This window comes from Muscardinus avellanarius, assembly GCF_963383645.1.
Source record: "Muscardinus avellanarius genome assembly, chromosome: 5".
Taxonomy (NCBI): Eukaryota; Metazoa; Chordata; class Mammalia; order Rodentia; family Gliridae; genus Muscardinus; species Muscardinus avellanarius.
In genome coordinates, this window is record NC_137790.1 from 89,993,105 (window position 1) to 90,020,588 (window position 27,484).

At 38.5% G+C, this 27,484-nt stretch overlaps 1 protein-coding gene across 1 annotated transcript; it reads right to left on the reverse strand.

The window, feature by feature from the left end:
- Positions 1-489: 489 nt before the first annotated feature.
- On the reverse strand, positions 490-27,484 carry KLHL24 (kelch like family member 24; the record flags this gene model as incomplete). Its single annotated transcript, XM_080696165.1, has 6 exons — positions 26,360-27,484; positions 11,286-11,470; positions 9,959-10,077; positions 6,090-6,278; positions 4,096-4,284; positions 490-690 (listed from the first exon to the last, which is right to left on the reverse strand). The coding sequence occupies exons 1-6, from the start codon at positions 27,277-27,279 to the stop codon at positions 490-492; spliced, it is 1,803 nt and encodes a 600-aa protein (XP_080552291.1). The 5' UTR covers positions 27,280-27,484.

Genomic DNA, 27,484 nt, shown 5'->3' on the forward strand with positions numbered 1-27,484 from the left:
TATTATGTCAGTGGACAGATTTTTAAAACTAATTTCCCCCCTCAGCATGTATTCTAAGCATTCTTTGTATTAGGTGATTCAACCTAACTGAAACCTCGGTCATGCAATACTCTCCACATATATGACAAAATGAGGAATACACAGTCTTGCATATAAACATACATCAATGAACAGACCATTCACAAATTCCTAAAAAGTATGCAGGCAGACATTGTTTCCTACTGCACATGGGCTTTGTACAAATACGAGGTGCACTCCCAAAGACTGAGCAGTAACCACCATTACTTTTAACAACATTTTTTTTTCAATTACTGGAAAGACTTTATTACAGTTTAAAAAGATTGATATTTTGAGGGAGAAAGGCACCAGCATTATTGTCTTTACTATTTTTTGCATACAGCACAAAAGAGAGAAGTCAAGTTCCAAACTGGGAGTTTTTAAAATCTCTCATCTCGGGTCGGTGTGGCTTCTGGGGTGAGGTATCAGGCTTTAGAGCTTAAAGCATTTCTCATTGTATCTATGAATAGTCACACAGCCATGATAGGACACTGGCCTGGGCATCGCAGCCACCCCTGTGATGATACTTGTTGCAGGATCATAGCAGAGAATAGTGTCTGTGGCTTCTCCATTTTCCCGTCGTCCACCCAGGATATATATTTTACCATTACACACAGACATACCACAATTTTCCTGTTCAACCAAATAAAAAGAAATTAACTGCTGAAGATAAAGGATTTGGGAACAAACTGAAAAGTAAAATAAGACATGCTTTAATACAGTCAAAAATATGAAAATGATATTATGTTAGTCATCAGGGCCAAGAAGTGGGGGAGGGGTTACAGTAGATCAAGAAGATTTTAACTCAGTAGTGATTTTTTTTTGGTGGTATTTTTTATTTGGAAACAGGGTCTCCTAAGCCAGCGCGTGCAGATGGCTTCGAACCTGCGCGATCCTCCTGTTTCCGCTTCCCAAGCGCGGGGATTACAAGCATGCGCCACCACGCCCGGCTGAACAGTAATTCTTAGTGAAAATTATTCCTTAAAATATTTATTTTAACAAATAAAGGATGGCTTAAATTAAAATTTCATTTATTCTTAAATGTGATATGAGAAGTATAAGAGATTATATTCACTCTGTATCCTGAATATCCTATTATGTACCTATCATTGGTTGGGGCAAAACTATTCTGAATAAATTACTAATTGAAAACTCTAACTCCATGTCATCAACTTTAAAAAACAGTGCTATAGCCGGGCGTGGTGGCGCACGCTTGTAATCCCCGCGCTTGGGAGGCGGAGACAGGAGGATAGCGCAGGTTCGAAGCCAGCCGTGCTGGCGTAAGAGACCCTGTTTCAAAAATATAAAATAGGTCTGGGAGTGTAGCCCGGAGGAAGGAGGGCTTCCAGGGACCCCAGTACCACCAAAAAAAAAAACAAAAAAACAAAAAACAAAAACAAACAAACAAAAAAACCAGTGCTATACTCAATCCTATTCACTATCCTTTAGTTTATGCTATTCTCTTATGTGTCTTGCATAAACAATTCTTAAAACTAGGTTCCTCAGTTGCTTCACTTTCTCATTTGTGTACTTATTTAATAAATACCAAGCATGAATAAATGCAAAACACGTAAGAGATGAATTAGAATAGTATCACCACGCCGGGTGTGTTGGCATATGCTTGTAATCCCAGCATTTGGGAGGCTGAGATAGGAGAAATGTGGTTCATGGACAGACAGCCTCAGCTACTTAGTAAGGCCCTTTGGAATTCAGTGAGACCCTATTTCAGAATAAAGAATAAAAAATAGAGGTAGAGTGCTCCTGGGTTCCATCCCTAGTAATGCAAAAAAAAAAAAAAAAGTATCACCAAAAAGGCTGAATTACAGCATTGGAAGTAAACATTCATGTCCATAAGGCAATATATACAATTGCCATAAGAGAAATGTTCAGTGCTGTAAAATCAGAACAAAAAAATAAATTAGTTCTGGGCAAGATAACCTCAGTTTTTTATAACTGTGAAGTGGCCCTTGAGAGATGAATTACAAGTAGAGAAGGTTAAGAAAAAGGCTTTAGAGACTAAGAGGATAGCATGAAACGAACCAAGCTAAGAAAATATACTATCTGTTGAGAGAATACATATAACGTATACTTAATGTAGTTGGGATGAAGCTATTAAGAGCAAAGAAAAGATTAGACAATAGAAACTCTAGAATAAAGTCAGGCGTGATGGTACATGCCTCTAACTCCAGTATTTGGAGAGCTGAGACAGGAGGATTGCAGGTTTAGGTTTCCCTCTTTCTTTCTTCCCTTCCTCCCCTCCTTCTTTTCTGTTCTTTTCTTTACCTCTCTTCCCTCCTCTTCCTTCTTTCTCTCTCCTTCTCCTTTTCTTTTCTCTTTCTCTCTCGTGGTACTGGTGATTAAACCCAGGGGCATTTTCCTTTCCAGCTACAACACCAGCCCTATCTTATTTTTATTTTGAAACAAGGTCTTGCGCCGGGCGTGGTGGCGCACGCTTGTAATCCCCGCGCTTGGGAGGCAGAGACAGGAGGATCGCGCAGGTTCGAAGCCAGCCGCGCGCGTTGGCTTAGGAGACCCTGTTTCCAAATATAAAAATGTAAAAATAGGTCTGGGAGTGTAGCCCGGAGGTAGAAGGGCTTCCAGGAACCCCAGTACCACCAAAAAAAAAAAAAAAAAAAAAAAAAAAAAGAAACAAGGTCTTGCTAGGTTGATGAGAATCTCACTACTTGCTGAGGCTGTTCTCGAACCTTTGATCCTTCTGTCCCAGCCTCCCAACTATTGAGATTACAGTTGTGTGCCATCATGCCTACTTAAGACTCTGTTTCAAAATAAAAAATAAAATAGGGTTGGAATATAGCTCAGAGGCAGAGCAACCTTGGGTTCAATCCTCAGTACATTCTTCACCAAAAAGAAGGTCTAGAATGAAGTGGTAAAACTTGGATCTTGTTCAGTAGGTTTCCAATCAAGGGGAAGACATAATTAGATTTGTTGGAAAAGAACTTGTAGAAAAATGGCTTAGAAAAGTTAAGACATTAGAGAAAGGAAGACTAATTAGAATATATGTGTTTTTGTCTAGCTAAAAACATTAACAAATGTAGAAACAATAGGAATGGAAAAAAACAGAAACTCTGAAGATGTACAAATGATATGCAAGATTGATTCAATTTAAGAGAAATTAAGAAAATCCTAAAAAGTCAAGTTTCTATGTTGTTTGGAGACACAGAAAAAAAGTAATATTGGGAAAGAAAATGACTTTTACTAAGGTGTGAAGTCTTGGAACACCCATGGAAAATACCAAGTAGGCAGCTGGAAATTAGAGTTTGGACTACAGGAGAAAGCTTTAATGGACCTGAAGGCCTCAGGACTGAGTAGGTTCATTAAATCATTCAGGAAGAGAGTAAAGACTAGGAAAGGGTCAGGAGAAAGAGGCTCAGGCAACTGATGACCCTGTGAGTACAACATATGGACAGTAGGATTAGTAGAGCTAGATTTCCAGCCTCACAAGTAGCACCTTGCTGGCGGAAAAAAGGAGAGCAGAGCCATGAACCAAAGGCTGAGGGAAGGCCTTTTTTTTGTGACGTGTGTGGCTGACAGAGACCCGAGTACAACCATGTCCTTTATAACAAAAAGAAATATCCAACCTTTAAGAGAAGCAAGCAATCTGAGAAAATATTTTCTAAAATATGAAAAAGCACACTGGGAGCTCTGTGCACATTTGCTCAAACTAAGGCTGAACCAGTATGATGGATAATTACAATACACCAATAAATGCATATTAAAATAAGGTATGGAAGAGAAAGAGGATAAAAATTGAAGTAGAATTCTGAAAAAGGTTAAAGGGGGAAAAATAAACAGTCCCAGTGCAATCGATACTTTGCCTTGGGATAGTAAAAAGGAGGATATTTCAATAAAACAATTATTTGGCAGGTGTTCATAAAAGTTTTATATGAAACTTAAAAATAAGAAATAATTTCAAGTATACATGAAATATTCAAAAGTAACATTCTAATGCGTTAATAATGATCATATACTTGGTCCCTCTTGGATTTATTTCTCTTCTGGATTATTTTATGTTATTACCTGTCGGCTGAATGTATTCTGCACATGCATCCAGTAGTCTTCAACTGGATCATAACAGTATATTGCCTTGGTCAGCCCTCCAGCAACGTAGATCAGGTTGTTTAGGGATACAGCTGTTATACACCTCTTGGCAATTGGGATAGCTGCACGAAGTAGCCAAGAATTGGTTTCTGGATCATAAGATTGAACCTAACAATATACAGAAACATTTAATTAAAATTTCTAGGTAAATATGTAAATTTACTTAAATATAAGTCTACCAAAGCATAGGAACAAGATTAAAAATTAAAGAGGTTAACCTTATAAAGAAATATGTGAACTATGAACATTCTCAATAAATGCAAACTCATTGCTATTAAACAAAAAAGAGTAACAAATGCACACAGACTGTTTCTAGGATGAACAGTCATCAGGCTTGCTTTACTTATTTCCACTAAAACTTACAGTCTGAACTTTTATTTTTTAAAATTAAAAGTGTGTGTGTGTGTGTGTGTGTGTGTGTGGTACTGGGGATAGAACCCAGGGACATTCTACCTCTGAGCTACATTTTTTTTTTTTTTTTTTTTTTTGGTACTGGGGATGGAACCCAGGGGCTTTCTACCTTCGGGCTATACTCACAGACCTATTTTTTTTAAAAAATATAATTTATTTGGATACAGGGTCTCACTAAGTTGCTGAGAGCCTCACTAAGTAGCTGAGGCTAGCTTTGAACCTACACAGTCCTATCTCACTCAGCTTCCCAAGTACTGGGATTACAAGCATGCGCCATCATATCCAGCCTCAGCCCTATTTTTTATTCTTTATTTTGAAACAGGGTCTTACTGAGTTGTAAAGGGCCTCACTAAGTAGCTGAGGCTGTCCACAAACCACGATCCTCCTGACTCAGCCTCCCAAATGCTGGGAATTCAAGCATGAGCCACTATACCTGGCTCTCAGTATACTCTTAATTACTACAAATTCTGAACTAATGACTTCTAGATAAGACACATTTTACATATGTTAAAATTAACTTAGAGCTGGCATGGTGGCGCAAGCTTGTAATCCCAGTACTTGGGAGGCTGAGAAAGGAGCATTGCGGGTCCTAGATTAGGCTCAACAACTTGTGAGGCCCTCCACAACTCAGGGAGACTGTTTCCAAATTTTAAGAATAAGATAAAATAGGCTGGGGGCTCAATCTCCAGCCCCCCCCCCCAATAACTTAGAAAAATAACAAATTGACAAAATTAAGTTAATGCTGCTGAAAAGTGTCAGTTATGCATTAGACTTTTTTTGGTCTATACATGGTGTTTCCTGAGAAATCAGGACAGCACATGTTCTTTTGCCCCAGAGTTCAATGAACTGCAGCTACTTTGAGCTGTCCTCTACTTAACCCTGCAAGAACTTCCTTTCCTCTTCTTTGTTCTAAAAATACTTTGAAAGTATGAAGAAAATGACCCAGTTGGAAGCAGTATAATTTGTTATTGTGCCTTACTCTTTGCTATTCACTTCCCGGCTGTTGCATGTGAAGGATTTTTAGATTCTGTAGGTGTCCACAGTAAAATTTGGACATATTAGTCTCATTTCAAAACGTTTAATCACACTTGTTATAAAAATTGTTAGATGCGCTGGGCGTGGTGGTACACGCTTGTAATCCCAGCATTTGGGAGGCTGAGACTGGAGGATCATGGTTCGCGGACAGCCTCAGCTACTCAGTGAGGCCCTCTGCAACTTAGTGAGACCCTGTTTCAAAATAAAGAATAAAAAATAGGGCAGGCAGTGTAGCTCGGAGGTCAAATGCCTCTGGGTTCCATTCCCAGACTCGCCAAAAAAAAAAAAAAAATTGTTAGATGTATGAGGGTCTCATATCACTAACTCCAAATTCAATGGTTCTCCCCCAAAGAATAAGGTACCAGACAATTTTAAAAGATGCCTCACACTAAGCAATCCAGCTACCTACTATGTCTTTCCCTTTTTAAGTACACTGGTGGTAATTTCTTTAAGAGAATATGGCTTACCTTATCAGAACAAGTATTGTCATCAGGTCCTCCACCAATCACAAACAATTTGCCTATACAGCTGGTCACAGCAGGAGAGCTCACCGCTTCTTTAAGGGGAGCAACTTCAGTCCATCGATTTGAAAAGGAATCATAACACTCTACGCTGCTAAGTCTGTTTTGTCCATCATAGCCTCCAACAACATATACCTATATGTAACATACATGAAAAAAACTTGATTATCAAAAATCTAGGCTTTGAACTAGCTGGTGAAAGAACTAAGGGATCTCCTCCCTTTCAAAACCCTTGATAAACCAGGAATGGTGGAGACAAGAGGACAGCAGGTTCAAGATCCACTTCAGCAACCTAGGGAGACTCTCAGTAATCTAGTAAAACCCTGTTTCCAAACAACAACGACAACAACAACAACAACAACAACAACAACAACAACAACAACAACAGGGCTGGGAGTGTAGCTTGGAGGTACAATGCCCCTGGATTCAATTTTCTAGTACTGTAAAACAAAAACAAAACAAAACAAAAAGCAAAACAAACAAACCCCAAAACAAAAGCAGCACACAAAAAAAGAAAAAGCCCATGATGACTAAAATATATTTAGGTCAGAGTTCTAAGTCTTTTTACTCCCCCCACTACCACTATCATAGGGCCTTTTCTTTTTTTTTGGTGGTACTGGGGGTGGAACCCAGAGGCTTTCTATCTCCGGGCTATACTCCCAGACCCATTTTTTATATGTTATTTGGAAACAGGGTCTCACTAAGTTGCTGAGAGCCTCACTAAGTAGCTGAGAGCCTCACTATCATAGGGCCTTTTGAAGACATTTGTTTTCCCTAATAGTCCCTTTCAATGAAATTTTATTTATTTACTTATTTATTTATTGGTACTGAGGATTGAAACCAGGGGCATTCTACCTCTGAGTTACACCCTCAATTCTTTTTAATTTTTACTTTGAAACATTTTTACTAAATTGTTGAGAGTCTTCCTATGTGAATAAGGCTGTCTTTGAACCTGTAATCCTGTCTCAGCCTTCCAAGTACTGGGATTGCAGACATGCTTCACAAAGCCTGGCTATAAAATTTAATACTACAGATATATTGTCTATATATTTACTTTGATATATATATATATATATATATCTGTGTGTGTGTGTGTGTGTGTGTGTGTGTGTATAATATATATCTGTGCTTTGTACATTAAAAAACCATGACTTTTTCACTCCCCCATCCCTCACCAAAGAACAAATTTACCACCACTTATGGGGTAATACTGCACATAATGAAAATTTCATGATTTAGTGTAAATGTTTACACACTCATGGATGCTGAAGTATGTCATATAAAGTAAGAAACCTTTAAAACTAAAATATAAGGATTTTACTAGACTGTGAGAACTTTTGAAGACAAGCCTATCTTTTAGCCCCTACAGCACCTAGGAATTAGCTGACAGAATGAACTTACACAATCCACATCTCAAAGAGCTTTCATGTATACTTTCTTTTTATAAATAAGAGGAAGGTGCCGGGCGTGGTGGCGCACTCTTGTAATCCCCGCGCTTTGAAGGCTGAGACAGGAGGATCGCACAGGTTTGAAGCCAGCCTCAGCTACTTAGTGAGGCTCTCAGCAACTTAGTGAGACCCTGTTTCCAAATAAAATATAAAATGGGTCTGGGAGTATAGCCCAGAGGTAGGTAGAAAGCCTCTGGGTTCCACCTCCAGTACCACCAAAAAAAAAAAAAAAAAAAAGAGGAAGGTGAAACAAATTAATATCTTTATATGAAAGGTAAAATAAAAAGATTTCTTTGTGTGTGTGAGATACGTGCGCACACACACGCACACACACACTGAGGATTGAACTCAAATGCATTCTATCTCTGAGCTGCATATCCCCAGACTTTTTAATTTTCTGTTCTGAAACAAGGTCTCACTAGGCTGTCGAGATCCTCATTAAGTTGCTAAGGCTGATCTCAAACCTGAGATCCTCCTACCTCAGCCTCATAAGTACTGAGATTATAGACATGTACCACATGCTGACTCATTAAGCCTTTCAGCCTAATGAGGCTCTCCAGTGGAACGTTCACATTTCCTTTACTCAACAGTCCTCATCACCATCCACTCTCCTCTCCATATTTAATTAACTTCACGCCCTCTGGGTCTTCTTCCACAGCACCTCATTTCTCACCCTTGTCCTGTCCCTTTTGTTTTCCACTGCCACCATCCTACTTCATTTCAAACCTCTGAACTAGCCTCCTGGTCTTCACTCTTGTGCTCTCTGACCATAGATGAATCTTCCTAAAATACTTCATCAACTCCATCTTATAGTTCAACAATGAATGCCTTAGGGTCAATTTTCACCCTATGTCATTCAGATTTGTGGTTTTCTCAGTTTCCACAGTGGCCAGTGCCACTGCCACATGATAAGAGGTGAAGTAACTTACAAAAGGCAGTCATAATGGGTATGAAACTTGTGCACAACACTGCAATAAAGACACAGGATAAATGTGTATACAGGATAGCTAGGTTCATATTCAGCTCTGCCATTTAAGGTAAGAGCAAGTTTTCCTCTCAGAGACTCATCATTCATTTCTTGAATTTAAGAATGTATACAATAAAGCTGGGCGTGGTGGTGCACTCTTGTAATCCTAGCATTTGGGAGGCTGAGACAGGAGGATCGCGGTTCACAAACAGCCGCAGCTACTTAGTGAGGCCCTCTGCAACGTAGTGAGACCCTGTTTCAAAATAAAGAATAAAAAAATAGGGCAAGCGGTGTAGCTTGGAGGTTGAATGCCCCTGGATTCAATTCCTAGACCCGCAAAAAAAAAAAAAAAAGTAGACAATAGCAGCACGTGTGTGTGTGTGTGTGTGTGTGTGTGTGTGTGTGTGTGTGTGTTTGTGTGTGTTTTACTAAGAATTGAATCCAGGAGCATTCTGCCTCTAAGCTATAAGCTATACTTCTAGGCTGAGGCTGGTCTTGAAACTGTAATTATCCTATCTCAGCCTCCCAAGTCTAGGATTACAGGTGTGTGCCACTGTGCTCAGCTTAAAAGATTTTTTTATTAGATCAAAACTTTTAAAAGAATACCTTTTAAATACTCTTAGTATTTTTTATTTTTACTTATTTATTTTTTGTGTGGTACTGGGGGGTGGAACCCAGGGGCATTCTACCTCCGAGCTATACCTCCAGTCCTATTTTTTATTCTTTATATTGAAACAGGGTCTCACTGAGTCCCAAAGGGCCTCCCTGAGTAGCAGCTGAGGCTGTCCTCAAATCATAATCCTCCTGTCTCTGCCTCCCAAATGCTGGGATTATACGTGTGTGCTACCACGCCTAGCTCTTCTTTTTATTTTTTGAAACAGGGACTCACTGAGTTGCAAAGGGACTTGCTAAGTAGTTGAAGCTGTCTGCAAACTGTGATCCTCCGGTCTCTGCCTCTTGAATGCTGGGATTACAAGCGAATGCTGGGATTACAAGTGTGCACCACCACGCCCGGCTAACATCACTTTAGATAAACATATTTCTGGCTGACTGCCCAACTCAGTAAAAGAAAAAAAACTGCCTGAATTAGAAATTGGCCTGTTTTTGTATGGGATGTAATTCTTTTATTTTCCAATTCTTCTTCGACATTTGGACTCTGATGGTGCATGAGAAGAGAAATGTGCTGCACTGCCACAAATTCCAAATTGGGAGAACAAAATATCCATTCAAAAGTACAGTGCCATATTGTTTATATCTTCAGTTTATTCTCTGTGGTTAGAAATGGAAGGAAATACTATTTGAATCCAAAATACCCAGAAGGAAAGTGAAATGCAGGACTTAGTTGTGGTATTTATTTTGGACATGTACCAGCAATAGTAATAAAAAGTGGTTTCTCTTACTTTACCCAGGAGAACAGCCATTTTGTGACGCCATCTGCCTTTATTTAGAGAGGCAACTCTGATCCAAATATTTAACTGTGAGTTATAAATCCAGACATCACGGCTATTGATTCTTCCACCTTTAAATACAAAACAATGCATATGCAAATAATATATCACTATTTCACTATCCGAGGAATCTATGCCATCAAAACAGAAGCGACAAAAATATGGGATTTATTAATCCAATTCAAGAATTTGAGAATTCAGTTCAGTAAATGAAAGAACCTCTTACAGTTTCATGGAATATTTCTATACAGCAGATTTAAAGTTTGCCAATTGTTATCTTGAAAAGTAATGACTATAGGCCCCAAATAATAAAATACATGTTATGTGTTCTACATATATAAATACTAATTAATATAACACTAATTAATTAATAGATTAATACATATTAATTTAGGAGTCAGATATTAGAAGGCACTGAACAGTAGAATTATTCTAAAGACTTTTAAAAACCACACTACTATACAAAATAAAGTACATGTCGTTATTTAGTGGGTTATATAATCATCTGCAAAGGTGGTAAATTTATTTTGCCAAATAACAGGCTTTTGAGCATAGATTCTGTAGTTATATTTTATATAAGTAATTTTATTGTGTCTGTCTGACTTTACTAATAACATATCACATATAAATAAGTTTAAGTTTAGAATTTTAAAGAAAATCCTTTTTCATAAACTTTGGAGAAAATTTCAGAAAACATGGGTGAATCAGAGATGCTTAATTCTATGAATACTGACTCTGTATACTTTACAAGTGAGCCTTAAAGCAAAGACAAGAAGTTTAAAACATTATACTATAAATATTTAAGAGTACTTAAAATATGGTACGGTTAAAGTCATTTTCTCGTGGGTCTTCTGTAGATCATTCTACACTATCTTATGCCTGTTTTTAAGAGGAAAAAGTCATTAGTGTCATTAGTTTTATGTGCTGTATGAAATGATTTGTCCAAGTGAACACAATATCATTCCACTATTATATATATATATATATATATATATTTTTTTTTTTTTTTTTTTTTTTTTTTTTTTTTGGGTACTGGGACCCAGGGACATTGTACCTCCGAGTTACAGCTCCAGAGTCTCACTGAGTTGCAAAGGGCCTCACTAAGTAGCTGAGGCTGTCCACAAACCATGATGCTCCGGTCTTTGCCTCCTGAATGCTGAGATTACAAGCGTGCGCCACCATGCCCAGCTCACTATTTTCTTTTAAAACACTATTGTTGTTTAAAACAGCTAAACTGTGTCCAAACCAAATGTAGCTACTGTAATAATTCTTTATTTACCTGAAACAAGAATGTCATTCCTTAGTGCACAGACTGCATACTCTGACTTGGTAAATTCTGGAAGCTTAGCCAAAGACTTCCATTCTCCTGTCACAGGATCATAGCACTCAGTGTATGGGAGATTAAATCCTCCAACTCGTTCACAGCCTCCAACAACAACTATCACTTCCGAATAGCCAGTGGACCTAAAATAGTTATTTGAGAATGCACAAAGAATAATAATTAAAATATACTCAAGATTGTTTTAAATCCTAAAAAGGAACCACACACTACTATAAAAGGTTAAATTTGCTCTTGGACATGTGCTAAATAGTACAGACTGGCAATTACTTTGAGAACATTCATAGGGGAGTCAGTGACATCATTATTCCACAGAAAATGTCTATCACTATTTTTCCTACCGGTCTTGACTTAAAAACTTCAAAGCCATTCAAAGATCCTTTCTAACTTAATAATACTTAAACTAATATCAAGGATGTTATTAAGTAATATTAAGGATGAATTTTTTTTTGTGGGTCTTGGGATGGAAACCAGGGGCATTCGACCTCCGAGCTACACCCCCTGCCCTATTTTTTATTCTTTATTTTGAAACCGGGTCTCACTGAGTTGTGGAGGGCCTCACTAAGTAGCTGAGGCTGTCCGCGAACCGCGATCCTCCGGTCTCAGCCTCCCGAATGCTGGGATTACAAGCGTGCACCACCACGCCTGGTTTAAGGATGACTTTCAAATGCAGTTTTAGAGCAATTCAGATATACATAACCACATCAGGTAAGAATGTATTTCTTTTTTCTAACTAGGATATTGCTCCCTTTTCATCAGAATGCTAGGTCTTTTCCTCTTCTTTCTTTCTTTATATTTTTTGGTGGTAGTCCTAGGGATTGGACCCAGGGGCATTCTACATCTGAGATATACCCTCAGCTCTATTTTTTAGTCTTTTTTTTTTTTTGTGGTACTGGGGTGGAACCCAGAGGCCTTCTACCTCTGGGCTACACTCCCAGACCTATTTTATATTTTATTTGGAAACAGGGTCTCACTAAGTTGCTGAGAGCCTCACTAAGTAGCTGAGGCTGGCTTCGAATCTGTGTGATCATCCTGTCTCCGCCTCCCAAGTACTAGGATTACAAGCGTGCGCCACCACGCCCAGCTGCTTTATTTCATTTATTTATTTATTTATTTATTTATTTATTTATTTATTTATTGGTGGTACTGGGGTTCCTGGAAGCCCTTCTACCTCCGGGATACACTCCCAGACCTATTTTTACATTCTTATTTGAAAACAGGGTCTCCTAAGCCAGCGCGTGTGGCTGGCTTTGAACCTGCATGATCCTCCTGTCTTTGACTCCCAAGCGCGGAGATTACAAGCGTGCGCCACCACGTCCGGCTCTATTTTATTTTATTTTATTTTTTATTTTTTTGGTGGTACTGGGGTTCCTGGAAGCCCTTCTACCTCCGGGATACACTCCCAGACCTATTTTTACATTTTTATTTGGAAACAGGGTCTCCTAAGCCAGCGCGCGCGGCTGGCTTCGAACCTGCGCGATCCTCCTGTCTCTGCCTCCCAAGCGCGGGGATTACAAGCGTGTGCCAACACGCCCGGCCTCTATTTTATTTTAAAACAGGGTCTTGCTAGGTTGATGAGAATCTCACTGCTCCCAAGTAGTGGGTTTATAGAAGATTGATAGTTCTAAAAAACTAATTCATAATTTAATCTAAGCAACTTTAAAGGAGTTTATGTATTTGTTCAAAATTTTAAATACAGAATTTTAAATTTAAAGTTAAAAAAATGTTAATACAAGCTGGGCATGGTGGCGCACGCTTGTAATCCCTGTGCTTGGGAGGCTGAGACAGGAGGATCACACAGATTCGAAGCCAGCCTCAGCTACTTAGTGAGGCTCTAGGCAACTTAGTGAGACCCTGTTTCCAAATAAAATATAAAATAGGTCTGGGAGTATAGCCCAGAGGTAGAAAAACCCCTGGGTTCCACCCCCAGTACCACAAAAAAAATTTTTTTAATGCAGAATTAAGTCAATTAGGTTAATCTAATTCAAAATGTTCCAGCTGGGAGTGGTAGCACATGCTTGAAATCCTGTACTTGGGAGGCTGAGACAGGAGGATTGCAGGTTCACTGCCAGCCTCATCTACTGAGTGAGATGCTGTTTCACTTAATGAGACCCTGTTTCAAAATAAAGAATAAAAAATAAATAAAAGACAAATTAAAAAAGAATTAAAAAATAGGGCTGGGGATGTAGCTTTGAGGTAGAATGCTCCCAGGTTCTATCCCATTACTGCAAAAAAAAAAAAAAGAAAGAAAAAAAGAATGTTAAGCCGGGCATGGTGGCGCTCCCTTGTAATCCCTGTGCTTGGGAAACTGAGACAGGAGGATCGCACAGGTTCGAAGCCAGTCTCAGCTATTTAGTGAGGCTCTCAGCAACTTAGTAAGACCCTGTTTCCAAATAAAATATAAAATAGGTCTAGGAGTATAGCCCGAGGTAGAAAGCCCCTGACTACCACCACCAGTACCACCACCACCACCAAAAAAAAAAAAAAAAAAAAAAAATCTAAAAGCAAAAAAAGCAATACATAAATTATATTCAATACTATGTAAAAGCTGGGAATGGATCCACCATATGATCTGGCTTTACCACTCCTGGGTATCTTTCCAAATGGGTTGAAATCAGAGAACTACAGTAACATATGTATACCTACGCTCATAGCAGCACAATTTGTAATAGCCAAAATATGGAACCAACCTAAGTCTATCAACAGATGTATGGATTGCAAAATTATGGGAAATATACATAATGGAATTCTACTAAGCAATAAAGAAGAACAAAATCATGTCATTTGCAAGAAGATGGAAAGACGTAGAGAACATTATGTTAAGTGAGATCAGCCAAGCACAGAAAGAGAAAGGACACATGTTTTTTCTAATATGCCCAAACTAGGGAGTATTAGGGATACCAGAGGGACTCCAGATAATGGAGGGGAAACCTCAGCAAAGCAAGAAAGGAGGGGTGGGGGAGGAAGAAGGCTGAGGTTGATTAATGGAGGAGCTACATCGAATATATGTATAAATGTGAATGTAGCATGGTTAACCTAAAAGTCCAATAGGCAGAATGGCTTCAATAAGGTGTTTGCTTTTCAAAAGCAGCAATTATCTAACAGTTTGTTATCAGGGGCTAATTACAGATGTACTTAAATATAAAGCCCCAGAGATGTTCCTCTTACTTAAGGTTAAAAAAAAAATCAGAAACATGCAGGTTTGGGGACTCATGCCTGTAATCCCAGTGACTTGCAAGGCCAAGGCAGGTAGATTGAAAGTTGAAGGTCAGCATGGACAACTTAGTGAAATCCCGTATACAAAGAAACAAACAAACATACAAACAACTGGAAAGGGGCCTGGGGATGTAACTGGAGTGTTTGCCTACATGTCTGAGGCCTTGGGTTCCATTCCCAGTATAGCAATCAAAAGAAAAAAATTTAGTAACAGCTTAAATGTGCATGGGGTAGTGTTTATGGTACATTGTACAAGATTTCATATCATGAGAACATCTTTACCACATACTAAGTGATAAAAATAGAGTATGAGAGTTGGGTGTGGTGGCGCATGCTTGGAATCCCAGCATTCAGGAGGCTGGGACAGAGGGATCACGGTTCGCGGACAGCCTCAGCTACTTAGGGAGGCCCTTCGTAACTTAGTGAGACCCTGTTTCAAAATAAATAAAAAATAGGGCGGGGATGTAGCTCGGAGGTCAAATGCCCCTGGGTTCTATCCCCAGACCCATTTAAAAAAATAGACTATGAGAAGAATTACAACCCTGCACATAAAATAAATTCAAAGAGAAAAAAAAGATAATAGTGTTAGGATGTAACTTAGTGATATAGTGCCTGTCTAGCATATGCAATGAGGTCCTTGCTCAAATCCTCAAGAATAAAGTCAAATATTTAGTGTTACTTCTTAGAAGGTGAGAATATGGGTAGTATTTTTGCTTCTCCTAGTCTCTAAATTTTCTCCAATTAACATGAATAATTTCATCCCCACTTTGCACAATTTTAAAAAGAACAAAAGCCAGGCTTAATGGCACATGCTTGTAATCCCAGCATTTGGGAGGCTGAGACAGGAGGATCACGGTTCACGGACAGCCTCAGCTACTTAGTGAGGCCCTTCACAACTCAGTGAGACCCTGTTTCAACATAAAGAATAAAAAAATAGGGCAGGGGATGTAGCTTGGAGGTCAATCCCCAGATTCACAATAAATAAATAAATAAATAAATAAATAAATAAATAAATAAAATAAAAAATAAAAAATAAGCCGGGCGTGGTGGCACACGCTTGTAATCCCCGTGCTTGGGAGGCAGACAGGAGGATCACGCTGGTTCGAAGCCAGCCTTGCTGGCTTAAGAGACCCTGTTTCTAAATAAAAATATAAAATAGGTCTGGGAGTGTAGCCCGGAGGTAGAAGGGTTTCCAGAAACCCCAGTACCACCAAAATAAATATAATAATAATAATAATAATAATAATAATAATAATAATAATAAAAATAAATAAAAAATAGGGCTGGGGATGTAGCTCAAAGGTAGAATGCCCCTGAGTTCCATCCCCAGTACCACATACAAATATAATAAAATGGCCGGGCGTGGTGGCGCACGCTTGTAATCTCTGTGCTTGGGAGTCAGAGACAGGAGTATCGCGCAGGTTCGAAGCCAGCCACACGCGCTGGCTTAGGAGACCCTGTTTCCAAATAAAAATGTAAAAATAGGTCTGGGAGTGTATCCCGGAGGTAGAAGGGCTTCCAGGAACCCCAGTACCACACACACACAAAAAGAATAAAATAAAAAACAAAAGAAGAAAAATCATACCTTATTATTAGTGACCACAACTCGGTGTCCACTAAACCTAGCATGGGATAGGGTTCTCATGCATCACATTTCTACCATGCCATCCTATTCCCATGACCATAGGTCAATATACAGGAAAGGTTTTTTGGCAGACACTCTCAAGAGGAGGAGAGATTTAGTCTGTGTGACTCAATTTATAATATATAGCCCCCCAAAACTATAAGCGGTCATATCCAGCCAGACTAGTGAGAAGGACCGACGCAGCCAGCCACGCAGGAAAGAGCGAAAGTGAGAGGTAGAGAAGGCATTTGTCTGGTTTTGGAAACTGAATCTTCCTCGGGTTTTTCTTCTGACCCATACCCCCAGGCTCTTTTTTTTTTTTTTTTTTTTTTTTTTTAAACAGGGTCTTGCTAAATTACTGAGACTGGCCTGTGATTCTCCGGCACCACCACACCCAGCTACATTTTCATTTTATGCTTGAGGTGATATGCTTATTCCCAGTCATAATTCTGATATGTTTGCATTCAATAGAAAAATCAACAAATGGTTTTCAAACTCAGAAAGGTTTGAGAATCTTCCACATTAAAAAAAAAAGTTTTGAGTCAGGCGTGTTGGCGCAGGCTTGTAATCACAGCATTTGGGAGACTGAGACAGGAGGATTGCAGGTTCACGGCCAGCTTCAGCTACATAGGGAGGTCCTTTGCAACTTAGTGAGACCCTGTTTCAAACTAAAGAATAAAATATAGGGCTAGAGGTGTAGCTCAGAGGTAGACTGCTCTTGGGTTCAATCAAAGCAAGTTCCATTTAAAATTATTAGAAACCAGCCGGGTGTGGAGGCACATGCTTGTAATCCCAGTATTTGGGAAGCTGAGACAGAAGAATTGCAGTTCGTGGACAGCCTTAGCTACTGAGGCTCAGTGAGACCCTTTTTCAAAATAAAGAATAAAAAATAGGGCTTGGAGTATAGCTCAGAGGTAGAATGCCCCTGGATTCTATCCCTAGTACCGTAAAAAAAAAGTATATATAAATTATTAGATACCATTTTCCTTTTCCAAAGTACAGAGACTTACACTGATGCAAACAAATTTGTTTGGCAAAGGTATGCAGAAATAATTTTCATATTTTTGGTTTAAGTATAAATTAGAAGGCAATTTCTGCAATACCTACAAACATTAAAACTACATGTATCCTATGACTGAGCAATTCTACTTCTAATTATTCATGCTATAAATTAACACTATAAATATGCATGCACAGGCCCAAGAATACTCACTAAACATTGTTTGCAATGGAAACACACACACACACACACACACACACACACACACACACACACAGAAACAACCTCAACATTCATCCTTAAGAAACAGGTTAAATAAATTGTGGTTTATCCATAAATGGCCTATGTACAGCTCTTAAAAAACAACACATTTGAAGCTGGGAATGGTGGCGCATGCCTGTAATTTGGGAGGCTGAGACAGGAGGATCACAAGTTCAAGGGCAGTCTCAACAATTTAGTGAATCTCTCAGCAATCTACCAAGACCCTGTCTCAAAACAAAAAATAAAAAAGTTTGGAACAGGAATTCTGAACGCTAGGTTTTTTGTGGTACTGAGGATTGACTACAGAAACACCTTACCTCTGAGCTACACCCCTAGCCCTTTTTATTTTGAACTGAGGCCTTGCTAAATTGGTGAGGCTCCTTGAACCTGTTATTCTCCTGTCTCAATCTCCCAAGTACTGGGATTACAGACATCCACACTACCGAGTCTGGCATGTCTCAGTTTTATCACGTATACAATAAGAAATGAAGGTATTTATTAAGTAATTGTAAAATACTATTATTAAGAAAAATCATATATCTAACTCCCTTAGTGTTCTCTAATAGAAACTTAAGCTTTGTTCTTATTTTGGGAGTTAGGTTCTTGTTTATTATATAGTAACTGATTATCAGATGAGAGGGAATGCAGAAGAGAAGAGATAAGCACTTAATTTTTGGTTGATTCCAGCCTCAAAATAATGAACTTACTAAGTAAGTCTTAGCTATCTCTATTTCTCAATGAGGTGTATCAAAGGGCATCCCCCTCAATATTAACAATTTGTCCTGTACAATTAATATGTCAGAAGACATATGTTCATTCTAATGTCACCCACATTTCTACTTGGGAACCTCATTTTGTATGCAGTCCAGTACTACCAAAATGAAAAATTACTCTTTCCAGTGAATTGTAGTAGGGACAATCTGGATTGAGACACCATACAAAATTAAAACCAAGCCACCAAGCAATTAGGAGTGTGAAAGTCTGGTATTTAGGATGGCATGTGAGATAAAGGAACCAGTATTTGGGAAATTGGGTGCACTCTAGGTTAAAATCAGATTGTCAAACAATGGCCAGAAGTATGAAAGATTAAAATCAGGAAAGGTAAAGGTCACAGGTAAAACACATGAATTTGGAGAAGGAAGGGTGGAGCGGCCTATCACAAGCAGATGTTACTTTTCTCCAGATGAAAAGGGGTTGAAGTCTAGCACTTAGTACATAGGGATGGCACACAGGCAACTCAACTATTAGAAAAAACTTAAGCTCTGTTTAAGATGGTAGCTATATTATTCTCTACTATGTTCAAAAGTATTTCTAAATCAAAACATGTATGAAGGTGTCAGTATGAACTCCCCCTCCAATTATTTTCTACACTCATAGGAAACTTTCAACTTGGAAGTAATTTTTTAGTCCGTGTTGGAGTTGTAGGGAAAGGGCTGAAGAAAAAAAAATTAGGAATGCTTCCAGCACTAAATAAAAGCAAAATATTTAGCAAGGTGTGATGGCACCCAGGTGTGGTGGCACACGCTTGTAATCCCAGCGTTTGGGAGGCTGAGACAGGAGGATCGCACAGGTTCTAAGCCAGCCTCAGCTACTGAGTGAGGCTCTCAGCAACTTAGTGAAATTCTGTTTCCAAATAAAGTATAAAATAGGTCTGGGAGTATGGCTCAGAGGTAGAAAGCCCCTAGGTTCCACCCCTAGTACCACCAAAAAAAAAAAAAAAAAAAGCAAAATATTTGATAAAATTCTACAAAGTATAGAATTTTCATTTTTATAGATGATCTTTTGATATCCAAAAGGTACTAAAGAGTCAGGCATGGTACAGCCTATAATCAGGAGGATCTTATTTGAGGCCAATTTGCAGTAATTTAGTAAGATCCTGTTTAAAAAAATGATGAAAAAGGCTGGGAGTGTAGCTCAAAGGTAATATGTCCTTGGGTTCAATCCCCAGTACCACATACACATATGAAAGGTACTCAAGGGCAGTAATGCATACTAGTGAGGTGAATGAATTCCAGAGCACCTGTGTTTTGAATCCTTGTTCTGCCACTTACTAAATGGTATGACCTTCAACAAGTTACTTCTTGGAACCTCAGTGTGCTCATCTGTAAAGTGAGCACAATAATACTGGCTCTCAGGCAGTTCTGAGCATTAAATATATATATATATATATAATCAGTTCCTGGGACATAAATGTTATTATTGATTGATAGTTGGAAAGATATATTTTTATGTAACAAGTTCAGTTCTTAAATTAGAACAGTTGAAAAAAATCTTTGAAAAAATATATTGGTAGAAACAGGTTATTATTAGTATTTTTTTTGTATGTGTGTATGTGGTACTGAACCCAGAGGCATTCTACCTTTGAGCTATCTCCCCAGCCCGATTTTATTTCTTATTTGGAAACAAGGTCTTGCTAAGTTGATGAACATCTCACTACTTGCTGAAGCTACCCTTGAACTTGTGATCCTCTTGTCTCAGTCTCTCAAGTACTGGGATTACAGGTGTCCACCACCACGCCTGGCATAGGTTACTATTTTCAAAAATTATGTTTAAAATAATCAGCTGGGCCGGGCATGGTGGCGCACGCTTGTAATCCCCGCGCTTGGGAGGCGGAGACAGGAGGATCGGCACAGGTTCGTAGCCAGCCGTGCTGCTTTAAGAGACCCTGTTTCAAAAATATAAAATAGGTCTGGGAGTGTAGCCTGGAGGTAGAAGGGCTTCCAGGAACACCAGTACCACTAAATAAATAAATAAATAAATAAATAATCAGCTGGTGGCAAGTATTTCTGTCTCTCAAATCACATTTCCTAGTATGTATAGCATAAATTCAAAATGTATTATTATTTTCTTCATAAAACCAGCAATAATCTTTATTAAAGAGTTCTGTGTTGCTGGCACAGTGGCACAGATTTGAGAATCCCAGTAGCTGAGAAGCTAAGACAGGAGGATCACAGGTTCAAAGCCAGCCATGGCAACTTAGTGAGACCCTCTTTCCAAATAAGAAATAAAATTGGGCTGAGGTGTTGCTTAGATGTAGAATACCCCTGGGTTCAATCCCCAGTGACATGATACAACACACACACGCACACTCGAATTCTGTGTTCAATACTAGGTTATGTATTTTCACATGGCATTTCCAATCTTCATGTCAACCTTACGGGTAGGTGGTGTGTACTACAGATGGGGAGCACTTCGTGGAATTAACCAGTTGTGTAGGGTCAAATTCTAAAACCTATACTCTTAATACATCATGATACTTGCACTGGTGATTTAAAAAACACTATATATCAGTACAAAGAATTACATCTGCAAAATATAATTACTAGAAAGACAACCAAATTGTTTCTAAGCTTTATTCCTGTGATTCATTTTTGTTTGCAACCAAGGGTTTATGACTGAGATTATCAAAGCTTCTTGCTCTTAAATTGGCCCTTATCTAGAAAATTATCATCAAACTGTTTTTTATACATTTTGGGTTTTTTTTTCTGTCATCCAAGAAACATGTGGGTATACAGGTAAAATATCCAGTGTGGCTTAAACTCTGAAGAATATATGACATAGGATAAACATGAAAAGAAATCTTAGCTGCTGGGGGTGGTGATGCACACTTGTAATCCCAGCATTTGGGAGGCTGAGACAAGAGGATCACAGTTCACAGACAGCCTCAGTTACTTAGTGAGGCCCTTTGCAACTCGGCGAGACCCTGTTTCAAAATAAAGAATGCCAAATAGGGCTAAGGGGGTAGTTCAGAGGTAGACTGTCCCTGGGTTCCATCCCCAGTACCACATACACACACACACATACACAAAATAAATAATAAGCTGGTGCAGGGAGTGTAATTTAGCCATACTGTGGAGTGTTCAGACTGTCATCATCCTGACAATAAGTTAAACCTTTGCATCACAGGCGGGCATGGTGGCACACACTTGGGGGGAGGCTCACAAGCCAGCCTCAGATGCTTAGTGAGGTCCTCTGCAACTGAGTGAGACGCTGTTGCAAGATAAGAATAAAAAATAGGGCTGGGGGTGTAGCTTGGAGGTAGAAGGCCCCCCTAAGTTCAACCCCCAGTTCTGCAAACAAACAAACAAACAATCAAACAAACACCTTTGCATCACTAATGATGGGACAACCGCATGTGTCTGTCTCCTAATGTGGTGCAATATAAGGTACACATCATTGCAGGATGAATTCCAAGCACAAATATTTAACTAGTGTCCATCAGGCTGATGCTTGTAGAGCCCTTTCAATTTTCCAGGAAACACAGCTAAATTATATCATAAGAAGCAATCAGACTAATCTGGAAGGTAGAATATTTTTCTGAATAATTCTTCCACCACAAGTAAGAATCATAAGAAACAGATAAAATAAATAATCCTGGATTGGGTTCAGGTTTATTAAAAAATGGTATAAGAAATATTTGAATATGGATTGAGTATGATATAAATTATTATTAACTTTAATTGTAATAATGCAAATTTTCCCATACTATTTTGCTATTCTTAAAAGATGCACAGTCAAGTTGGTTTCCATAGTGTAGTGGTTATCACATTCACCTTACACAACCAAGCAATAAAAGTATATAATAATTAAAAAGAAATGTATAAATAAATATACATAAATAAAGATATCACTTATCATTCAAAGAAGTTTGGAGTTTCTCAGAAAGATGAGAACCTGTACAAATAATACACATTGTTCAATAATGAAGTTTCTAATGCCGGGCGTGGTGGCGCACGCTTGTAATCCCCGCGCTTGGGAGGCTGAGACAGGAGGATCGCGCAGGTTCGAAGCCAGCCTCAGCTACTTAGTGAGGCTCTCAGCAACTTAGTGAGACCCTGTTTCCAAGTAAAATACAAAATGGGTCTGGGAGTATAGCCCGGAGGTAGAAAGCCTCTGGGTTCCACCCCCAGTACCACCAAAAAAAAAAAAAAAAGAAGTTTCTAAGCCAGGGGTGGTGGCGCTTGATTGTAATGCCAGCGCTTGGGAGGTGGAGACAGGAGGATCGCGCAGGTTCGAAGCCAGCCATGCTGGCTTAAGAGACCCTGTTTCCAAATAAAAATATAAAAGAAATAGGTCTGGGAGTGTAGCCCAGAGGTAGAACGGCTTCCAGGTACAAAAAAAAAAAAGAAGAAGTTTCTAGTGATTAATGCAAACATGCAGTAACAGATAAGTGAAAGATAGAATGGAAGGACAGAAGGTGATGGCAAAGTTGAACAATCCTTATGCAATACCCACATAAATATCTGCCATTATATTATTAATTGCTTCCAAATTCAATATAACTACAGCTTGGCTTTTTAGGGTCTCAAAGAAAGGTCATATTGCAATTTTATATGTAGATGTGTCTTGCTATATGAAACAGAATGGTTGTCTTAAACAATAAATGTAAAATACATTTTTGGAAATCAAATAATTCAGTGAATTAGGAAAATTATCTCTCTAACAATCTGATTTTATTTGGGTCACATCATTATAAATGACTTAATAAGTTACTTATTTTGATTTTACAACCCATAAATCTTGGTCCCTACTCTAATACTATATGCAGGATGAGTACTAATCAGCCCCACATGACCCAGAACAGTCTGTCTGCTCCACAGGGATTCTGCTTGGAAAAAGGAGTGATATTCCCCTTGGAGAGATGCTCTGTTTCCAGAAAAGTCCTAGTAGTGCAAATAATCACACAACCATGAAGTTGCTTAGCTTTCCTAATTACTCAGGAACCTTAGTCTGCACATTTTTAAGACCAGCACAAGTATTTAAAAATCATAAGTGTATTTATTTTTGTCCCTTGCTAAAAGACTGGGAGTAAAATGCTCTACTTATTCCTTTTTTTTTTTTTTTTTGGTATTACTGGGGATGGAACCCAGGGAAATTCTACATTTCAGCTATACCCCAGACCTATTTTATTTGTTTATTTGGAAACAAGGTCTCACTAAGTTGCAGTTGGTCTCACTAAGTTGCTGCAAACCTGTGATCCTCCTGTCTTAGCCTCCCAAATACTGAGATTAGAGATATGTGTAACCCCGTCTGGCTTATTTATTTATTTTTTAAAAATGATTAATTTCAACCAATTTGGCTGTTTTTAAGGGAAAATATACTCTTACTGGAATATAAAGGAATATTTTAATTTTTGTAATAGCTACCCAATATTGTATCTAATATATAAAAAGTTCAGACTTTCTAGTACCAGATTTCTCTTAAAGTGTCTCAGACCTACATTACACTACATACATAATAATAGCTAATATTTACTAGGCACTTTTTATATACACTGGATACCAAAAGTTTATTGCATTTAATAGTTTCAATGGCAAATCTTATGAAGTAAACAGTATCATCATTCTCATATTACACATGAGGAGACAGGATTAAATCTTGGTATACCTGAACTAATATGAATTTTGAATATAATCTCACAAGCCTGGTATGGTAGCACACACTTGTAATTCTAGTACTTGGGAGGCTTGAGACAGTAGAATCGCAGTTTTTGGACAGTCTCAGCGACTTAGTGAGGCCCTCTGCAACTTAGTGAGACCCTGTTTCAAAATAAAGAATAAAAATAGGGCTGGGGGTGTAGCTTGGAGGTAGCATGCCTCTGGGTTCGATCCCTAGCACAGCCAAAAAAAGGAAAAAAGAAAAGAAACAATCTCACAATATAATTAATTTTAATCACATTCCAAAACAATGACACTTAAAAAATAAAAAAATGCATTTTTGTGAGCTATGCTATAGTGAATTCATAGAAAAAAATGAGGATGGCATGGAGAAATAAATACTAACTTCACTAAAATGTGAAATACTTAACACTACTGAATTTTACCATTAAAAATAGTAAAGATGGTAGCCGGGCGTGGTGGCACACGCTTGTAATCCCCGCGCTTGGGAGGCGGAGACAGGAGGATCGCGCAGGTTTGAAGCCAGCCGCGCTGGCGTAAGAGACCCTGTTTCAAAAATATAAAATAGGTCTGGAAGTGTAGCCCGGAGGAAGAAGGGCTTCCAGGAACCCCAGAACCACCAAAAAAAAAAAAAAAAAAAAAAAAAAAAAAAAAAAAAAAAAAAAGTAAAGATGGTAACTTTTATGCTATGTGTTTTTTTTTTTTTTTACAACAATTAGAAAGACATTTAAAGTAGTCTTCACCATAATACTTCTCACAATTGGCATTTCTTGCTTTTTCACAACAAAGTAAGTTTAACAGTATTCTTTCCATTATGATCTGAAGGTGTTTACAGAAATAATCTATTGTAAGTGCCGGACGTGGTGGTATAATCCCGGCGCTTGGGAGGCGGAGAAAGGAGGATCTCACAGGATCGAAGCCAGCTGTGCTGGCTTAAGAGACCCTGTTTCCAAAAATAAAATAGGTCTGGGAGTGTAGCCCTGAGATAGAAGGGCTTCCAGGAACCCCAGTACCACCACCACCAAAAAAAAAAAAAAAAAAAAATTAATCTATTGTAAAAGATGCAAATATAATAATAATTGCATTTCACCCCAAACATAAATTTACCAAATTCCTTATAATGATTATATATATTTTCATAATCAGAAAACTTTTTTTGTGGTTCTGGGGATTGAACCCAGGGGCATTCTACTTTATTTATTTATTTATTTATTTATTTATTTATTTATTTTGGTGGTACTGGGGTTCCAGGAAGCCCTTCTAGCTCTGGGCTATACTCCCAGACCTATTTTATATATTTTTATTTGGAAACAGGGTCTCTTAAGCCAGCGCGGCTGGCTCCGAACCAGCGCAATCTTCCTGTCTCCGCCTCCCAAGTGTGGGGATTACAAGGGTGCGCCACCACGCCCGGTGTCTCAGTCCCATTTTTTTATTCTTTATTTTGAAACAGAGTCTAAGTTACAGAGGGCCTATGATCCTCCTGTCTCAGTCTCCCAAGTACTACTTGGATTATAAGGTGCACCACCACTCCTGTCCAGAAAAAAAGTTTTTATTCTTTTATTTTTATTTTTTGGTATTGGGTATGGAACCCAGGGTCATTCTACTTTTGAGCTACACCCCCAGCCCTATTTTTTATTTTTTATTTTGAAACAGGGTCTCAATGATTTGCAAAGGACCTTACTAAGTAGCTGAAGCTGTTTGTGAACCATGATCCTCCTGTGTCAGCCTCCCAAATGCTGGGATTACGAGTGTGTGCCACCATGCCTGGCCAGCAAATATTTTAATAATTTAATGGACATTAATTATAGCAACTGCGGCAACTAAAAAAGATTCAGGTTTTATATCTGAGAATTAACCTTGCATACTAGTTTATTTACTTTCTCTCTATCACATGGATTCTCTCTTGAGAAAAAAGATCAGTCTGTGGATTATTATCATTATTATTTTATTGTGGGTCTGGGGACGGAACCCAGGGGCATTCGACCTCCAAGCTACACCTCCTGCCTTATTTTGTATTCTTTATTTTGAAACAGGGTATAAATTGCAGAGGGCCTCACTAAGTAGCTGAGGCGGTCTGTGAACCAGGATCATCCTCTCTCAGCCTCCCCCCAAATGCTGGGATTACAAGCGTGCACCACCACGCCTAGCTTCTGTGGATTATTTTTAATGAGCAGAGGAATTTTAATAAAGTCTATTGATATGTACTCATGTTTCTTATCCTTGGAAAGAAAAGTGGAATGGTTTGGGGCCCTACAAAAGTTTGGAGAAATTAGCAGAACTATATTGAGATGAGCAGTTGCAAAGAGCCTTTGTGACACCCTCTGATGGCTCAGAACAATAGTGACGAAAAATGCTACTGTTGAATCTTCATTTTCATGATTCATAAAATGCAAAGTAAATATTAATTGTATAAAACTGCAGATAAAATATAAATGACCACATTAAATTAGATTTGGGAGGCTTAAAATATTTTAAAAACAAAACTTTTATTAACTATATTTTTAAGTCTTCTCACCTGCGTGGCCTAGTCCTTGGGGACATCATTTCATTCCCAAGTATGTGGTACCGTCTTGCTTCATGCAACAGCTGATAACACTCAGGAGAATTCTGGATCAATTGGTCCACCTCAACTGTCTGAACAAAGTAGTTGGGATGCAAAAGAGGAAGTCTCACATGTGTCAGGAGTTCATGTAACAGTGGTCTTCTTAGATCAACGGCACGATAGACCCAACGCATGACGGCTTCAAAAACCATCTCCTCTTTACCAATCACAAGTTCATCACTACAGATATAGTCAATAAGTTCATCTTTGTCAAGCTCAAGAAATTCTTCATGCTGGGACACATCCTCAAAAGTCTGTAATGCAAAGGTTTTGCATTTTGTGAAGAGCGTTTTGAGTGAATGGGTGTCAGCAAAGCGCTGGATTCCTAAGCAATTACAAGGATCCAGCTGCTCCTCCAGGAACTTGGCACACGCATCTCGAAGAACACTAATCTGAAAGAGGCTGGAGGTTTCAAAGAGATACTGAACATTCTCTGTTGTGATCTTCACCTTTCCAGTATAAACATACTGCAAGAAGCATTCCATAGCTTCTGCTAGAATACCATTGATCTCAACCAACATTTCTCTGCTTTCCCTGTGGTCATTACAAAACATAGCTCTGAAGTAGCTGCTACAGGCTGAAAGAACAGCTCTATGGCAAGGAAACTCCTTTCCTTCCACACAAATGATAACATCTGTGAATAAGCGGCTATCTCGGAATTCGTTAAATATCTGGAGTATGTTTTCAGCATGGGATGATCCCGAAGAGAAGTCAAAAAACTCATGACCTGTCAGCGATTTAGGGTCCATTTCAAAAACTTTACGCTTAGTTGCTGGGGAATCACGCACCCCAAGATCCTCTCTGTTTAGTCTGCGTCCCAATATTAGTACCATTGTTACATCAGTTGACTATATAATTGTTGAGAAATGACCGCCAAGGATCTTCTTTTTGTGGCTAAAAGTAAAAAACATAAACATATTTCAATATATAAAAAATTCAGTATTAAAATTTATTTCATTTGGATGTAAACATAATAAAACTTCATGATTAATATATTTCATATAGAGGGCAATCTTATTTTAGTAAAAATTAATAAAA